This window comes from Mus caroli, unplaced genomic scaffold (assembly GCF_978045245.1).
Source record: "Mus caroli unplaced genomic scaffold, Mus_caroli_1 scaffold_9, whole genome shotgun sequence".
NCBI classification, from domain to species: Eukaryota; Metazoa; Chordata; class Mammalia; order Rodentia; family Muridae; genus Mus; species Mus caroli.
Window position 1 is genome coordinate 74,623,222 of NW_028227264.1, and position 18,748 is coordinate 74,641,969.

Genomic DNA, 18,748 nt, shown 5'->3' on the forward strand with positions numbered 1-18,748 from the left:
TCCCTCAGATGCCCGTCTGCAGCTGCAGAAAGAGCCACCAGGAAGTGCTGTCTATACACTCTGGGGCCATTTCTTACATCACTTGTATTGTCACCATCTGCCCCACAGCCTACAGCTTCTCGATCTCTTTGAGGTACCTTTTGATTTTACAAAGAGAAGCTATTAAGTTGAATGTATCCCAACTTGTACATCTTTTCTCGTATGTCGGCTGTGGTACCAGCTGCATCTCCAGCAACTGAAGAAACCTTTCTATCTAGAGATGGCGACACTCCCCCTAAGATCTTCCCAAGGCTCCACAGTCTCTGCCTCTGGCCCTTGGGCCTAACTCACCTGAAGCTAACTTTGGTGCCTTATTTTATATATTTTACATAGGTACTGGGATCTATGCCAACACACTAACCACATGCTATCTCTCCTAAACCAAGGCCATATGGGTGTGTGTGTGTATGTGTGTGTGTGTGTGCATCTGGGCCGGCCTTTCTGTCTCACTAGCCACCTGTCCTTGCAAAGTAACCTATTCTCAGGGATGATAGCCTGAGAAAACTCTCTCTTTTTAGATTTCTTCATTTTAATTGATTAATTAAATCATTTACATAATAATTCTTAATAACTAGCCAGACAACTCCTCCCATCATGCTTTAGATCTCTTGACCTTTTGTACTGATGACATACATTTTAGAATTAGGTCATAAAGTTCTATTAAAAATATCCAAAATAATGAATGTGCCAAATCTACAAATTAATGTGTAAAGAATCCAAAAATTTATAGTGTGTCCTTACCTACTAAGGAAATGTATGAGGCCACTCTGTGACCACAGAAATAGAGTAAGTGCTATTTGGGAGTGAGACCCGTATCAAGCCAAAGCTGTAAATTATAATCTATGCCTTTGGATTTTGTTATCTAAAAACAGACATACTATTCAGCCCTTAATAAAATATGAAATGTTTACCAATTTTAAAAATCCCAAATCAGTTCTTCCTTATTATCTTATTATAATCAGTTCTCTGCTTGCAGTGTTGGGAACTGGACCCAAGACCTATCCAGTGCTAGCAAGGGTTCTACCACTAAGCCACACCCATACCCCAGTATCAAGTTCTACAAGACAGTGTTTGTTATGACAACAGCAGAAGACCACGCTGCCCATACCTTGAATGAGGGGGATGTACCGAGCCAGCAGCTTTGCCCTCTTCTTCTCATATCCTTTCTGAGTGATGTCACCTACAACAACAGTGGGAAAAGAGAATTTTATCACTTGTTACATTCCGAAAACATCTGTGTGTATGTATGCACATGTGTGTGTATGTGTGTGTGTGTGAGAGAGAGAGAGAGAGGGAGAGAGGGAGAGAGAGAGAGAGAGAGAGAGAGAGAGAGAGAGAGAGAGAGAGAGAGAACATGCATACATGCAAGTGTGGAGGTCAAAGGTCAATCTTGGGGGCCTGTAACCATTCACCTTGTTTTATGAGAGGGGTCTGTCTCTCAGCCTGGAGCTAACCAAGGCTAGGAGACTGACTGGCCAGAAAGCCCCAGGAGTCCCAGGGAATATTTTCTTCTCTGCCTTCCCAGCACTGGATTTTAAGCATGTCCCATCACACGTGTCTTTTTGATGTAGGATCTCAGGATCCAACTCAGTGATCCCGAGATCCTGCTTGTAAAACAATTAAACTACCTCTCTACCAGTTTCAATTTTTTTAATGAAAAAAAGAAATGAGAATCCTGGGGTGGAAAACTGGCTCAGGGAGTAAAAGGTTTTGTGGGCGATGCCGAGAACCTGAATTTGGGTCCCCAGAACCTACACAAAGCGGAATGTAGTGCACACCTCTAATCCTAGTGCTCCTGTGAGGAATCGGAGACAGGATAGCCCCTGGAGCTCGCAGGCTAGTCTAGAGTATGCAGCAGCAAGCAAGAAGACGCCCTGTCTCAAAGGTCACACTCCAGGACTGAGACCTAGGACTGACCCCAGACCGCCACACATGCCACCTTGCCCCACTCCCTAGCACACTCAAGTTTTTTAAAATTTATAATCTAAAAACTACACATGGATGCCTCCCAAAGGAGTTACTAGGTAAGTAAGCTGGGATGAACCCAGGATGGAAGAATCTCACGTACAAGCCACTGACTGAAGGAAGCCTGGCTCAAAGGCTGTATACTATATATACATTATAGTATATATATATTATATATATACTATATACATATAATATATACATGTATACTATATATACATGTATATATACTATATATACATTATAATGACACTCTAGAGGAGGCAAAACCACAAAACAGGCACTGGTTGCCAGCAGCTAGGGAGGGGACAGTCAGAGGGGACAAGGAGTCTGGGATGGTGTAAGACTTGCATGACTCAAACCTAGCAGGAATTACACAACTGTATTCACCTGTCAGGAGATTACAGAACTCCACACTGGGAAACAGAATCTTACTGTACGTAAGTAATACTTTTATTTAAAAAAAAAAAAAGTGACCAACGTCTCCTAGAAACTTGTCAAAATGTAGACACCGAGGCTGGAGAGCCGGCTCAGCAGTCAATGAGTTTGGCCCGCTCTTCCAGAGGACCTGAGTTTGGTCCCCAGAAACCACGTGACATGCTCAGGCCTGATTACAAGTCCTGCTCCAGGGAATCCAATACCATCTTCTGGCCTCCACGAGCACACACTTGTAGTACACACTCATATAGACAGATGCACACGAACTCTTATTGAATCTTACAAAAGGCTCTGAGACCACCCCTCAGATCAGCAGATTCCACATCTGTTATTTATAAGACCCTTAAATGATAGTGTGCAGGTTGAAGTATCAGAAACAGCAGTAAAAGGGGCCCAGAGGCCCAGCCCTCACAACCACAGTGCCCTAGATGAGGTCTCAGGAAAAGGCCTGCTGTCTCCTCCGTCTGTACATATATTATCATATATAGAAGCTAAACACAAGCCAAGTCCACTTGTCAATGACGTAGGAAATGCCTTCACATTTTCTACTTGGTCCTGGTCTCCACGTCCCTGCACAGAACTGGGAGCGCTGGGAGCGGATCTTCAAGGTTTCCATGAAGATCTTACGCCACAAGCGTGCACTGCAGCAGGTTTTATTAGTTGTCTTCAGTACAAATGTGTATTAATACTGTTCTCACTACCACCAGTTTTTTCCTTTTTTGCATTTTTGGTGTTTTCTAAGTCCTCCTCCTTCTTCCTGTACTTTCTGCCAAACGAAAAAGTATTAGGCTGGAGAGTATCAGAAAATACTGCTGTTGAGTGTACAGCTAAGCAGTTCCTTTAGAAGAAGCCAAAATCAGGTCCTTTGGAGTGTCTGACACTTAGATTAAGCCTCATAAACATCCTGGGTGCACATGACTCCATAGCCAGGGGAAGGTCTGTGGGAGAGACAAGCAGCTGCCATAGTGTGAGCTGGGCTATCACAGAGCCCTTCCTGCTAGCCTGCCCTTTTGTCTAGAACCTGCTGGGTAACAGACCATGGAGGCAGGCAGGCTATCCTTCCCCATCTCACCATCCTCACGGGGTTCTGCCCTAGCCCTCACAAGCAGCTTTCTGTAGCGTTTAGTGTGTCCATAATAGAACATCTCCTGCCATGTGTGTATGTGAGTATGTGGGTGTATGTGGGTATGTGTGTATATGTGCACATGTGTGTGCATATGTGTGTATGTATGTGTATGCATGTATGTGTATATATCTATGTATATAAGTATGTGGGTGTGTGGGTGTGTGTATAAGTGAGTGTGTATGTGTGTGTTACATATGTGTGTACTGCTTTGTGTCTATATATTTTCACTTGACCAGAATTTGCATTATCCTATAATATAAATCTATTTTTCTTTTTGTTGTTGGTTTTTTTCCCACTAAATGCTCCATTTTAACACCAACCCACCCTCAATAATGAGCAAATCTGATTCGCTGCTCTACCGTAGGATACTTAAGAGGCACCATTCCCAACTCACTGGGCCCTAAACACACCACAATGATCCCCTGGAAGGGCACTATCATGGCACTGGACACTCAGACCTTGCTCGGTCCGCTTCACTATGACCACTGCAGCACAGAGGGCCATGAGGACCACCCTCAGCACACAGAGGGCCATGAGGACCACCCTCAGCACACAGAGGGCCATGAGGACCACCCTCAGCACACAGAGGGCCATGAGGACCACCCTCAGCACACAGAGGGCCATGAGGACCACCCTCAGCACACAGAGGGCCATGAGGACCACCCTCAGCACACAGAGGGCCATGAGGATGCTGATGCATGATTTCACTTAGTAACACTGCAACTTGTGCACAGGGCTAAAGCATAAGTATTTTAAAAACATCATATACTAATACTATATTTACTCCAGAATATATTCAAATGTGACTAAATCAAAATTTTTAAAAATTGAGGCAGGGTTTAACTACACAGCTGTGGAACTCACTAAGAAATCAGGTTGGCCTTCAGCCATGTGCCCAGCTATGGTCCTGTCTTAAATAGATTTTATGATGGTGAAGGTATCAAAGGGCACTGAGATATTACACAGGTCAGCTACCTGCTTGATGCTCACCATAAGATAAAGCAATCCCACTTTTATCAACGGAGGCATAGCCAGCCACAGATGGCTGTTCTCATGTTACAGCGGTATGCATCCCATGAACCCATTCTAAGTTTCATGAGTTCTGACTCAAAACTGCATTTGATACAGAGACTTCCAGCACCATACCTTACCCTGGGCTTTAAGCTCAGTAGCTTTCAATAGGATATTGTAAATGAATGTCACAAATGGCCAATCACTGGACTTGCAAAACTTGAGATCTGGTTGCTACTGAGTATGTATCACTTTTAAACCAACCTAAAGCTCAAAGATGTTGAGTGAAACCATTATGTCATTGGTCATCTGTATTCTGTGTTCATATGTAAACCAGCTGCCATTATTTTTATATGCCCAACATGATAGACATTGGTCCCAAGCACACACTTCAGAGAACACAGCCACATAGAGCAGGTAGGATCCCATAATGGAATCCTGGCACTGAGCTGGTACAGCAGGGAGGAGGGGACTCAAATGCAAGCTTTCTAAACCCAAGATCAATTCTTTCATGGGGAACAATAAAACACAAACAAAGAGACAAACAAGAGAGCCTTGTTCCCAACCACTACATAGAACTGGTGAGGCCCTGACGGAAGGCAGAGAGAGCTGTTTATGCCTGAACATCCAGGCATCTGTGAACTCTGGAAAGAATTGTGGCTACCCCTGAGCAGCCTTCTCTAGTGGTTGGAGGGCAGGTGGCTGCTCTTCCAGACTTCCAAGAAGGTACAACATGAAGCTGCAGCCAATCACTGCTGCTAGAGAAACAGACTTAGGAGTCGAGAGCCCATGAGGGCACTCACTCACCAAATGATGTCTAAAAACTTATTGTCAAAAGCACTTCATTACTCTACAAAGGTAAGACGTAAATGCTGTGGGTAATAGCCAATAACTGTGTACTGCCTAACTGTCCATCAGAAAAATATCCTGTCATGCATCTTTATTACAGACTATTGGCTAATGTAAAACGTCCTGGTACTTGACATGACTCATGAACTCCTACCAAATAAAGAGCAAGCCAAACAACAATAGAGAATGATCTTGCTCTGATAAAAGTAAAGGCACACACACACACACACACACACACACTCACACACACACACTCACATACTCTCACACACACACACTCACACACACACACTCACACACACTCACACACACACACACTCTCACACACACTCTCTCACACACACACACACTCACACACACGTCGATGTGAATTATCTGCATGTGCAGAATAGATTGCAGGGAGGAACACAACCCCACAGTCCTGCTTATTTGGCTCCAGGTAAGGTGTCAGACAGATTTCTATTTTCATTTCATACACTTCTGAACATATTCTTTAGCATAATAACCACATGCCCTTTCGTATGTGGGAATGTGTGGAAGATGATCTGGCAAGGCTTTGGTTACAGATGTTAGTGAAGAAAACTAGATAAATTCTATGTATTACTTAGGAAACTTCTTATGAACCTAAAATTATTTCAAAATAAAAAGTTTTAAAATATTTGCAAAAAAACTGTGTAGAATTAGCATTATTTCTTTTTAAAACTTACTTTGAGTTTATGTACATGTATGTTTGTCTGCATGTAAACATGTGTGTCATGTGTGTGTTTGATGCCTGCAGAAGAGGGCATTGTATCCCCTGAAACTAGAGTCGTGAACATTTGTGAGCCACCATGTGGGTGCAGAGAATCAAACCCAGATCCTCTGCAAGAACAGCCAGTGCTCTAACCACGGAGCCAGCTCTCCAGCCCCATGTTCCTTATTGTATGTATGTATGTATGTATGTATGTATGTGTGTGTGTATGTATACACACATACACACGCGCGCGCGCGCTTGCTGAGATCTGCCAGGAATACCTTGCCATCTGGAAGACTTATTTTCCAGAAGACACTTAAATTATAACTGCAATCTCTTTAATAGCTATGGGAGTAGTCAAGTCACTGCTTCATTTCACTGAGTCCGAGTGGTTACTGGTTATCAGAAATTTATTCTTTTTACCTGAGCTATTGAACATACACAGCATGCTCAGTCTCTCATCCGCTTAGCACCTGCTGGGCCCACAGCAACACTGCCGCTTCCGTTCCTGATATTGGTGATTGGTATCTTTGGCATAACTATAGATTACACAGCAGTAAAAAGAATGGGTCACAGACAGCTAATATGTGTGTATGTATGTATCATATATATATATATATATGACATTACACCAAATGAAAGAATCCATTTTCAAAAAGTGCATCTTTGTAACACTAAAAAAAAAATTGGTATGAAAGAGAAAATACCCACAATTGCAGGTGTTTGGGTTGTGGGACAGGACACAAAAGGGCGTCCTGAAGGCTGTTTCTAAACACAAGGTTCTAAATATAAAGACGTAAAACACAGAAGCAAAAGCCACCTTACTGCACAGTTTAAGTTCTTTATAGTCAACACCTAAAAGTGAATATCCACTATGCTCCCTAAGTGCTTGCAGGCCTATCTCATCCATTCTTAATTCAAAGCAGACTCCATACATGTTAAGCTTAATAATTATCTTCTTTTATCTCCAAGTTTTTGAAGACACGGGAAGATGTATTCACTAAATTGAATATTCACACAGGAGAGTTCCACTTACAGCAATAGCAGAAGTGTGGAGTCCTAAATGACCGCCCCACCTGCCCCACCAAAACAACTGGGAAAACTGGATTCTTAAAAGTTTTTTTTTTTTTAATCTGAGACATTATAAAATTAGAAAAGAAGTGACAAACCAGAGGTTAATTTTCTGCTGTAAGAGTCTGCCAATGAGGAAGTAGAAAGCAGGTCACTGGGCTAAGCAGAACTGTAACAGACACACAGCGCATTCTGAGCTCACCAAAGCACAGGAGCCCTGGGAAGTGCACAGACCATCTGCTGAGTAACTATACTTAAGATACGAATGGGCCCAAGCCTGGGAAATGGTTCACTGGGTAAAAGCACATGCCACCAAACCTGGTGACTTGAGTTTGACCCCTGGAAGCCACATAGTGGAAGAAGCACACAGACTTCTACAAACTTGTCCCCTGACCTCCGTATGCATGTTTTCCATGGCGCGCACACACACACAGAGACAGACAGACAAACAGACAGACAGAGACAGAGAGACAGAAACACACACAGAAACAGAGACAGAAATAAGTTGGGCTTTTTGGTTTAGAAAAAAGAATAAGGGCACTTTCAGGGGTCTGGTACCAGCTTTAACTCACATTACCACGAGCAGACAATGAGATCTTGGCTGGCATGTGCCCCACCCACATGCCAAGGCAAAAGTAAACCCGCTATGGAGAGAACATGGCATTAACTAGAAGCAAAATTCACACCACAGATACAAGGCCTAGTATTTGATTAGAAATGATTACACATATAGGGTAGTATGAAACTATAGCTTAAAAACCACGAAATTTAAATATAACCATGATCCGTATATTTTATGAATTAGTTAAAAAGCAAGAGGATAAATTTATATAGCTAAAATCTAGAATCAAAAGATACCATTGTAAATCCAAGAATCGGTTTAATAACTGGTGTATGTAAAACCATAAATCAAAAACATTGTGGCCGGGCGTGGTGGCGCACACCTTTAATCCCAGCACTCGGGAGGCAGAGGCAGGCGGATTTCTGAGTTCGAGGCCAGCCTGGTCTACAAAGTGAGTTCCAGGACAGCCAGGGCTATACAGAGAAACCCTGTCTCGAAAAACCAAAAAAAAAAAAAAAAAAAAAAAAAACATTGTGAAGATAAATTAAAGATGACCAAGGAAACATACAGCTATGTATCAAAACTGTAAAGATGAACAATGTCTTTAACATTAGCTATTTGAGAAGCTGTAGTAAGCCGGCCACAAGTTCAACGCCTACCTCAGCTACGCAGTGAGTTCAAGGCTAACCCCTCTGAGTGGACTATGGAAAAAAGAAAAAAAAACGTAGTGGGAAACTCATCAGGCCATCTTCTATTTGTTTTGGGATATACTCAGGAAGCTAGATGCTGTAGTGTGTGCCTGTAAGACCCAGCTACATTGCAGGATGAATGGGAGGAGGAATCACAGCAGCAGCACAGGATATACTTTCTACAGGAGTGGAGGACCAGGCGACGGGCACAGGGAGACTCTACCCCCTCGTGCTGTTTCCGTGAGGACACTTCGTCTGGCAAAGGCTGCTCCCTCTAGCAGATCAGCACCCGGCCCTTGAATCTCCTTTCAGCCTTCTGAGACCTACGTGCACGTCCACCTCTCTTGATAGAACTGGTTTGACCTTTAAGATAAAGGGAACCTAACAGACAACAGAAGCCCTCAGAGTGCACAGCCTGATCCACACTCCACTACCAAGGCTGACGGCCTGGCCTGCACAGACAACAGACTTCTCCCTTAAGAGAGAAGCCCCTGAAACAACACACTCCTTCCCCTCTGCCAGCAAGGGCCTGAAGTGAGACCCCAAGGCCGTCCAGGGGCCTGGCCAACACCATCAGAAGAGTATGTCAACTCTCTTCCAAGTCTAAGTCTGCCCTGAGGGAAAGATAAACACCGGGCTTGCTCCTGAAGACAAGGAAAAGGAGGGTGTCCCCGTCACATAGGAAGACAGCAAGCTGACGGTAGCTAGCTGGTTCCTCCGTTCTTCTAGTCGCTCTAATAGCAAGCTTTGTAACTAGCATGCAGGACCAGTCTAAGTCCAAACACCTTCAAAACTACCAACCACAAGCGACGTGACATGCGATGGCAATTTTCTAACCTTGCTGACATGTCACATACAAAGGACATTCAACTAACATATTGGATATGGTAACAGACACGTGCTCAAAACAGCAAGCAACTGGATAGCTGTTTTGGACACCCATATTAATTGAACCCCTGCTCTCGGCCTCTGGCCTCTTCCTGCTCTGCCAGTCTGTCTCATCATGGGAACAGGGTTTCTACACAAACACATACTAGAGAATTTAACTCTCTTCCTCTTAAAGTAAATGACAGTCCTGAAGGGGTTAGAGGGGCTGTGGAAGAGCCTTCGGCTCCTTCTGTCTTCCATGAACACGGTCCTCCTATGGAACAGGCCCTCACCTCTATGGGCTTCCTGCCTGAAGAGTCCTAAAGGAACCGTTCCCAGTTTAAATGTCACTCCTCCTTAAGAGCCTGTCCTGTTCAGCCTCAAGGAACCCTGGTCCTGAACAGACACGCTCACTCTCACCCCATCGCCCCCCATCAGCTCTCAACACTGGCCATGACCTAAACCCCCTTTTGATTTTACTAATATTACCGTCCCTCCAAGTCAGGGACATCCATGTCAGGGACAATCCTTCAGCACACACTTGGTGGCAACAATGAATGGAGCGTCCATCTGTGGCTCAAACCTCACTGCAGAGCTCAGACTGGCGCATTACAATTCACAGCACTTCTCTGGGGCTCTGTTCAGGCAGGTTCTTTCTCGAGAATCCTAACGTCTTCACATGCCTCTCCCCTCAAATTCTGCTGTCTGCGACTCTCTCCGCCTCGTGATTACACACCAGCACTGCAAAGCCCAAAGCCTTCATTTCTCGCCCTCCCTCCCTGCGCCCTCGTCGCCACCATCAGAAGCCACTGGAGGTCCTTCCGACTCTTCTGCTGCCTCGGCAGCCAGGGCTCTGTCTAAGCAGCCTTTCTGGTTCTGCTCGTTTTTTACTTTTGGAAATGAAGTCGGGTGTGGTGGCACACGCCTTTAATCCCAGAGGCAGAGGCAGGTCAATCTCTCTGAATTGGAAGGTAGCCTGGTCTACACAGTGAATTTCAGGCCAACTAAGGGCTATATAGTGAGACTTTGTCTAAAACAAAAGGTGGTAAGTGAAACTACTGGGTGGGTGTCTACTGTCCAAGGGTTGTCACTGGCTTTCACACATATGACTCGGCTTTAAAACGTTTCCTTTATTCTTGACAACCATACATATACTCAGTGAAGTATAGTCATTTCTGCCCCATTCCCCACTCCAACTTTATGTCTTTTTTTTAATAACCCGCTAAGTCCAATCACTGCTGCCTTGACGTGCATTGGTGTGGAGTTATCAACTGGATCACAGGAATCCAACAGTTCACATCTTCAAAAGGAATGACTCTCCTCCCCAGAAACTGCCAACTGCCATCAGTGTGTCACATTGGGGTGCGTGGCCTAGAGATCACCCACCCCATCTACGCCAGAATTTTGACTGGCTTACTCTTCTACAGGGCTTGTGCATGAGTGTCATGTGTGTACAGCCATGAGCAGACAGCACTGGAGTGCCATGCCTGTACAGCCGTGACCAGAAGACAGCACTACAAAGCACTCCGCCCTGTCTTTTGGTTCCTAAATTCTTTCTGCCTCCTCAGGCCTTATGAGAAAAGAAGGGAGAAGATGGGGAGAGATACAGATGTCTATACAGGGCTGAGCAATTCAGACTTTTAGTCTCAAGACTCTGACCAGTTATGAATCTCTCCACTGACTGCCACCCACTGCAAAAAGCAGCGTCTCTGACCAGCTAAGAGCAATGGATCTATGACTATAAACATAAATATTTAAGGGGCACTTTAGGAGTACCAGCGTTTGGCAGTTAACAACAGTCGGATCTACCCTAGGACCTGTGACCTATTCAGCTACGTGTTTTTTTATCAGGATTGTAGAAGCAAGCAAGAAATTTCCTCCCTTGGAGAACACTTCAAACCCAATTGTTATCCTATGCTAGACTATCATACCCAACAGGCACAACTTGACTGGCCAGTTGGTCCTGCAGGGTCCAGCACTGGGTAAGTCCACTGATGTCTTTTTCCCCTCAGTAGTCTGCCTAGAACCTTCTGGAACTATGAAAGCAAGCAGTTTCCTGGTCAGCTTGACATTGTCTTCTGTGTCCTACAACCAAAACATGTGATGTCTTCAGCAATGTAGTCTTACCATGTAGTCACAATGGGTGACCAAGAACAATGGAAATAACTTTGGTCACCTTGGAGACCTGTGGGACACGTGTCATCAGTAACTTGTAGGGAAGTTCCCATGCCTTACACCAAGATTTTCATTTAATAATCCATGTCCTCCAGGAGTAACACTGTCCACCCATGCAGGGATACTCTAGTCAAACCTTTTTAAAAGCTGTATTTTAAAATTAGCTTACAGGGGCTGGTGAGATGGCTCAGCGGGTAAGAGCACCCGACTGTTCTTCTGAAGGTCCAGAGTTCAAATCCCAGCAACCACATGGTGGCTCACAACCATCCGTAACGAGATCTGGCGCCCTCTTCTGGAGTGTCTGAAGACAGCTACAGTGTACTTACATATAATAAATAAATAAATCTTAAAAAAAAAATAAAATAAAATAAAATTAGCTTACAAATGGGCTTCCAGGGGCTTCTTCATGCGTTTTTGCTTAGCCTACCTACTACTTACTGTCCCTCTCTTTCATTCACCTACCCTGATCCCCATGTAATCTTTTCGCCTCAGTATTCCCTCCCCTCCTTCCAATTCATGCATCTTCCTAACGCTCCAACTACTTCTTACCTGGGTTGCTAGAGTTAGGTTGTTGGCTGAGAGTGTCTTCTACATGGACTTTTGCACACACTTCCTTTCTGCTCCCTGGACTCCCCCATTTTTTCCCCAGGCTCATCCTTGCTTAAGACTTTCCATTCCCAGAATTCCATCTCTCCACTTTCCTTCCACCTCTAAGCCACTGACCTGACCTTCTCCAGAGAGGGCTGCTTTCGCATCTCCTGGCTTCTGGTCGTGCACCAGGCTGGAGAGAGATCTGAGCTAAGCTCTGCATATGGGAGAGAAAACACAGCCTTCATCTTTCTGGGCCTCAGCTCGCTCTGTATAACCTTTTTCCCACGCTTCATCCACTTACCTGCAAGTTGGGTTATTTTACTTTTCCTTACAGCTGAGTAATATTCCACTGTGCATATTACCACATTTGTGCCTATCCATTTATCTGGATACAGACATTTAAGTCAGTTCCCTTTCCTAACTGCTGTGAAGACAGCAACAGTGAGCAGATATCTCTGTAGAAGGCATAAAACCTACTGGGTGTGTGCCCAGGAGTGGTATAGCTAGGTTATATATGTTCTTTCTCTCCCTCTCCCTCTCCATACACACTGCTTTTGCTGTCATTTGTGTTCTTGATTGTGACCATCTGACTGGGTTAACAGAATTTAAGTAGGGGTTTTTATATTCAAATAATTTGATGATGGTGATGATAATGATGATGATCGCTGCCCCCCTCCAGTCATCCCCTCCCACAAATCTCCCCCCATATCCTCCTCTTCTCCTCTTAGTGAGTGGGTGCCCCCCCAACACATCAAGTCACCCTCTCACACTGAGGCCACACAATTTTCATTTCTCTCATGGCTAAGAATGCGAACGCTTAAAAGTGCTACCTAGCTGTTTGTACCTCTTCTTTCTGAGAATTTCTGTTCAGTTCCTTGGCCTCATCTTTTAAAACCAGGTTGCTTATATTCATGATGTTTAGCTTTTTAGTTCTTTGTACATTCTAGTCATGAGCTCTGTGTCAAGTGACCGGCTAGCTGGCAAAGGTCCCCCCCACCCCCACCCCTTTCTGTGGCTGCCTTTGCTGTGTTTTGTGAGGTCCCATTTGTTAACTGTTGGTCTTTTTCTGTGCTACATCATCCATGCTTAGAAGTGGCTTATTTATTAGGGTTGCACTGCGGTTGTAGAGTACTTTTGGTAAGACAGTCATCTTCACTATATTAATGTTTCCAATCCATAACCATGGGCTGCCTCCTTCCCATCTCCTGGTGTGTTCTCACCTTTCTTTATCAACTCCAGTTTTTCATTGTAGACTCTTCTTATAAGCTGGCCATTTTTCCCCTAGGTCCTCATCTGTGGTGTGGCTACTGCAGAGAGGACTGTCTCAGTGACCTGGGTCAGCCATTGGTAATCAAGAAGGCTACTGATTTTTGTATGTTGACTTTGTGCCCCGCCACTTTGATGAGTGTCCTTGTAAGCTCTTAAGGGTTTCTTGGTGGAGTGTCTTTGGGGCTCTTCTCTATAGAGTCATAGCATCTTCTTTTCCTACTTGTATCCCTGTTATTTGCCTCACTTCCTATATTGTCCTAGCTAGACATCAATCACTACGTTGAGTAGTAAGTGGTGAGAGTAGCCTCCCTTACCTTGTTACAGGAACACTTTGAGTATGATGTTTGCTATAGGTTTGTCATAAACAAACTTCATTACACTGAGATATGAACCCTCCATCCCTAGTCTCTCTGTGACTTTTATCAAGAAGTATTGATGGATTTTTACAGGTTTTTCTCTATAACTAGAGTGGATCATGTGATATCTGTCTCTTAGTCCATTAATGTATTGAATTTCATTTATTGATTAATGTACACTGAGCTATCTCTACAGTGCTAGGATAAAGCCAATTTAGACGCGATAAATGGTCTTTTTCCCATGTGATGCTGAATTTCGTTTTGGGGAACTTTATTGAGGATTCCATGTCTTTCTTCATCGGGGAGGTAGGTCCGTGATTTCCTTGTTCATGCGACAGCTCTGTGTGGTTTTCGGTGTCAAGGTCATATTGATTTGGTCAGAGTTTGGAAGCTTCCCCTCCTCTTCCACTTCATGGAACACCTTGCGTAGCACTGGAATTGGCTATTTACTGTTCTGGTAGAGTTCTGCAGTCAATCCCCCTGGCCTCGGGCTTTTTCAGTTGGGAGACTGCTTCAAGCTCCTTGCTTGTTATACAGTTGCTCATTATAAGGTTCATTTACCCCATTTCTCTCATGACCATGACCCATAACCAGCCCACCTACTTAGGATGCCCTTCTTGTCACCCAAGCTGTCCACTGCCAATTTATGGCAACCTCCCCAAAGCCCCTCCCTCTCTACAAGGCAAAGGGGTGGACTGAACATTCCTCTCTTTGGGACAATGGCTCAGGTGTATATAATTGGGTGCCAGTGGGGGATTCTATTGCTTTTGTTCCACTCTGTTCCTTGGTTTTCCTGTATTAATTTATGTGTGTGAGTGTCTGGCCTGCATGTATGTTTGTGCACCACATGTGTGTCTGGTGCCCACGGAGGTCCGAAGAAGAGTGTTAGATCCTCTGGAACTGGAGGTACCATGTGAACGCTGGAAACTGGACCAGGGTCCTCTGCAGAGAAGCCAGTGCTTCTAACTGCAGCTGACATGTCTGTGCTGCTGTTGCTGCTGCTTTTGATTTATTTCAACATGTTCAAGTTTCAGGGCTGTTAAGATGGCTCAGCAAGGGAAAACGCTGATCAACCAAACTTGATGATCTGAATTCAACCCCTGAAACCCACGGTGGAATGAGAGAACGATTCCCAAACATTGTCCTCTGACCTCTAAACACAGACCGTGGTACGTGTACATTCATACCCTGCCCCCAACACACACATACAACATTCACAAACATACACACACACACAGAACCTACTCTGAGAGCCAACCCTTATCAACATGGTACATGATAAATACCATGATAATGTTGAGGAATGAGACCATGTTTTATGAACAAAAACAGAGAGGTGCTTCTTCTGTCTAGTCATTGATGACAGACAGTTGAGGGGAGAGCCACAGGATTTTCCAGATTGTCCAGGTAACACCAACTCTCCCCTGCTTGTGTGCAGCTGAGAGAGGAACACAACTTTCTAGACTGCCCAGGTACTATCTCCTTCAGCACTGTTTCCCACGAAGGCAGCCGCTTACCTGTATTGAGTTCTTCCCGTACCCACCAATGACAAACCCAGGTTGTAAGGAATTCTTCACTTAGACAAATGTGTGTATTATTAAACTGACATTACTCTATTCTAAACCAGCAGTTTTTCTCTCTGCCTTGAATATGGGGGTGGGGGGGAGAGAAAGTCCCAGGAAAGAGAGAATCCCATAGTGGCCCATGCCTACAAGCCCAGCATTTGAGAGACAGAGGCAGGCAGATCTCTGTCTGGTCTAAAGAGTGAGTTCCAGAACACCCAGAGCTACCCAGAGAAACCCTGCCATTTCAAAAGAAAAGAAAGAAAGAGGGCTGGAGAGACTGTTCAATGGTTAAGAGCACCAACTGCTCTTCCGAAGGTCCTGAGTTCAAATCCCAGCAACCACATGGTGGCTCACAATCACCCGTAATGAGATCTGATGCCCTCTTCTGGTGTGTCTGAAGACAGCTACAGTATACTTATGAATAATAGTAAATAAATCTTTGGGCCGGAGCAAGCAGGGACTGAGGGAGCGGGGTTGACTGGAGCGAGTAGAGGTCCTAAATACAATTCCCCACAACCACACGAAGGCTCATAACCATCTGCACAGCTACAGTGTATTCATAGACATAAAAATAAATAAATCTTTAAAAAGAAAGAAAGAAAAGGTCATGATCAAGCTATTCTGTACGCAAAAAAAAAAAAAATCAAAGTTAAAAGATACTGAAATACTCATTTTAGGACTATGACACAGTATATATGAAATACTCGTTTTAGGACTATGGCACAGTAATAACACATTCCTTTCGTTCATAAATAAAACACCTTGACTGTTTCAAACCACTTACACACACTGAGTAAACCTTTACAAAGACCTTGAAATGTCAGTAAAACGTTCACCTCCTTTTACGGCTGGCCAAGCCCAAGTTCAGACATGTTATAAATCAGTGGCTTGCCAGGTGACACTTACGAGATGCCAGCCTCTATGTGAGTTCTCCAAAGGTCTGCCTGAAACACAGTCTGTATCACTAGGCATCTCCGAGCCCAACAGGGACAGCTACACATCACAATAATCCCAAGCTCTAGGGTCCAGTGGTAAGGTGTGAAAGTTCTCTGAGAGCAGGGCCATGGGCAACCCTGCCAAAGTAATCATTTAACCTATGTGGCAAAATGAAATGTGCCAGACTAGAAGAGGGCAAGAAACTATGGTTACTGACTCTGGGGTTGCCGGCGCACTCTGCAGTCTCCTGCTATTAACTCTGAACTGTCTGCCCCCTTCCTCCACGTAAGCTGTTTTTTCAGATCCTCACCATGGCACACACCTTATACCCTTTCCTTACACAAACCCCATGTATGTCTAAACCAGTATCAGTATAAGTAGATTTAATTTACTTAAGAGGTACTTCTTCCGCTGATATACTCCAGTCCTGCCACAAGTTATGAAGTTTTTGCTTTGAGGAAATAATTTAATTAACTGTAAACTCCTAGCGAGCATTAAAAGCTATATAACCCTAAGGAACTGAAATAACTGATATTCTGGAGCCGTAATGAGGAGCAATCTGCAACAAAGTCTTTGATATGCAAAAGCCAAACTACAACTATGCGATTTCCCCTGGGGAGCCATATCAAATCCAGTACAATAGACCTTTTTTTCTCAGAATCATTCCCAACCACGCCTCCAAAGAGAATCAAGAATTCTCAAAACGGAGCTGGAGAGATGGCTCAGTGGTTAAGCGCACTGGCCGTTCTTCCAGAGGACCTGGGTTCAAGTCACAGCACCAACATGAATCTCTGGCCTCCAGGGAACACCAGGCATGCATAAGATATACAGACAAACATGCAGGGGAAATGCATATATTTAAAAGGAAAAAGAGAATTCTCAAAAATTCACTAAGCCTACCACAGCAAAGCTTAACAATCTAAATGGGGTGGGGGTGGGGGTGGGGGTAGGGGGGATGAATTCTAACAAGTTCTAACTGCATTTAAGTCTCAGAAGCAGAGTTAACAAGCACAGATGCTTTCCCACCAGGGTTGGGGGTCAGTTTATGGAGAACAGAACTCTTTTCTCAGGCGTCCAAATTGAGGGCGCCACTCCCCATCTCTGGAGTTCTATTATTTCCCTAGTCTGTTTCTAACAACCACTTATTTGACTTTTTAACTTTTTAAAAATCCTCACATAGAGAGGGCTGATGGGTTGGCCCGGTGAGCACTTGCCCTCTAATCTGACAACCTGAGTTCATTCCCAGAACTCACAAGGTGGAAGGAGAGCACCAGCTCCCAGCTCCGTGCATACTGACCTCTGACCTCCCCACGCAGGCACCATGACCCTTGCCTGTCCCCCACCTCCTCCCCCAGTGTAAAATACTTGTATCAAAATTCCGTAAAGGAATAAACCTCTTAAGTGTTAAACACGTTTTACATGTTTATAGGTTAATGCACTTCAGCCTCATAATCCACAAGGCGCAAGTGTACTTTTGCTTCGTTTTATAGATGAGGAAACTGAGGCTCACGAGGCAGTCTGAGGTTCCAGGGGTGGGGCTCGGCTTCTGCATCCCGGGCTTCCTGCTGGCCGACAGGCTGCAAGGCACACTCTGGAAGCCCGGACCTGGTCCGTGGCCTTGACGGTCGGGCAGCAAGAGTGCGCCTAGGCCCACCTCCCAGCCAGTCCCTCCCGGTGTCCTTCGGAGGCCGGGCACCCGCCAGTCTGCAGAAGCTGGCGGGCTCTCCGGCGAGCGGCCCAGGCAGGGATGCCGAGGGGAGGCCGGCGGGGATCCCGTATGAGGGTACTCGCAGGTTCCGGGGGTGACGCTCCCGGAGGTCTCTGGGCGGGGTCTCGGGCGAGGGTCCCTGGCGGGGTGGGGGGTAGGGGGGAACCCGCGGCTCTCACCTTCGGACAGCTCCAGCTCCAGCTCCGCCAGGCTCTCCAGCACCTCGGCGGGCAGCGGCGCCGCCTCCAGAGGGCATCCGCGGTCGGCCATGGCCGGTGGCTCAGGCGTTCCCCCAACCGAGGCCTGCAGACCCGCAGCGGCCGCCCGCAGCCGGCAGCGGGCGGGGCGCGGCCGGGGCTGCTTCGCAGGGGCGCGGGCACGGGCGCGAGCGCGGCTGGCTCCGGCTCCGGGAGCGCGCTGGGGACGCGCGTGCGCGGCTGAGGGGCGGGGCAACGCTTGCGCGGGTACGCCGGGCCGGCCCCGCCCAGCAACTTTAAAGGCTCGGTTCCATTGGCCAATTAAAGCACGCCGGAGCAGCCCGGAGCTTTACTCCCCTTCGGGGTGCGGGAGGAGTGGCGGGCGGGGGAGCTGGACAGAGGCGCCTCGGGAGATGTGCGACCCCACTGAGCGGACTTCAATGTCGCCCAGGAGACCCTCCTCCCGGATCCCCACCCTCTTCTTCCTCAGGAGCCCTGTTGGCACGCTTAATTCTGTCCGCGTTCCTGCTATGGTGTCAGCTAACTCTGGCGGGTTTTCCGCCGCCCTTAAAGTGTGTTTGCTTATTGCTTTTCACAATAA

The 18,748-nt window shown here is 45.8% G+C and overlaps 1 protein-coding gene across 3 annotated transcripts in view; it reads right to left on the reverse strand.

Moving 5' to 3' along the window:
* Window positions 1–18,310, reverse strand: part of Dip2a (DIP2 acetate--CoA ligase A) — a 79,420-nt gene extending 61,110 nt beyond the window's left edge. For all 3 annotated transcript variants that reach the window (XM_029482677.2, XM_021174591.3, XM_029482676.2), the window contains exons 1-2: window positions 18,130–18,310; window positions 1,148–1,219 (exon numbers count right to left, since the gene is read on the reverse strand). In XM_029482677.2, the coding sequence (XP_029338537.1) occupies window positions 1,148–1,219; window positions 18,130–18,220 (163 nt within the window). In that variant the 5' untranslated portion in view covers window positions 18,221–18,310. The remainder of the gene's footprint in view (window positions 1–1,147; window positions 1,220–18,129) is intronic.
* Window positions 18,311–18,748: the final 438 nt, after the last annotated feature.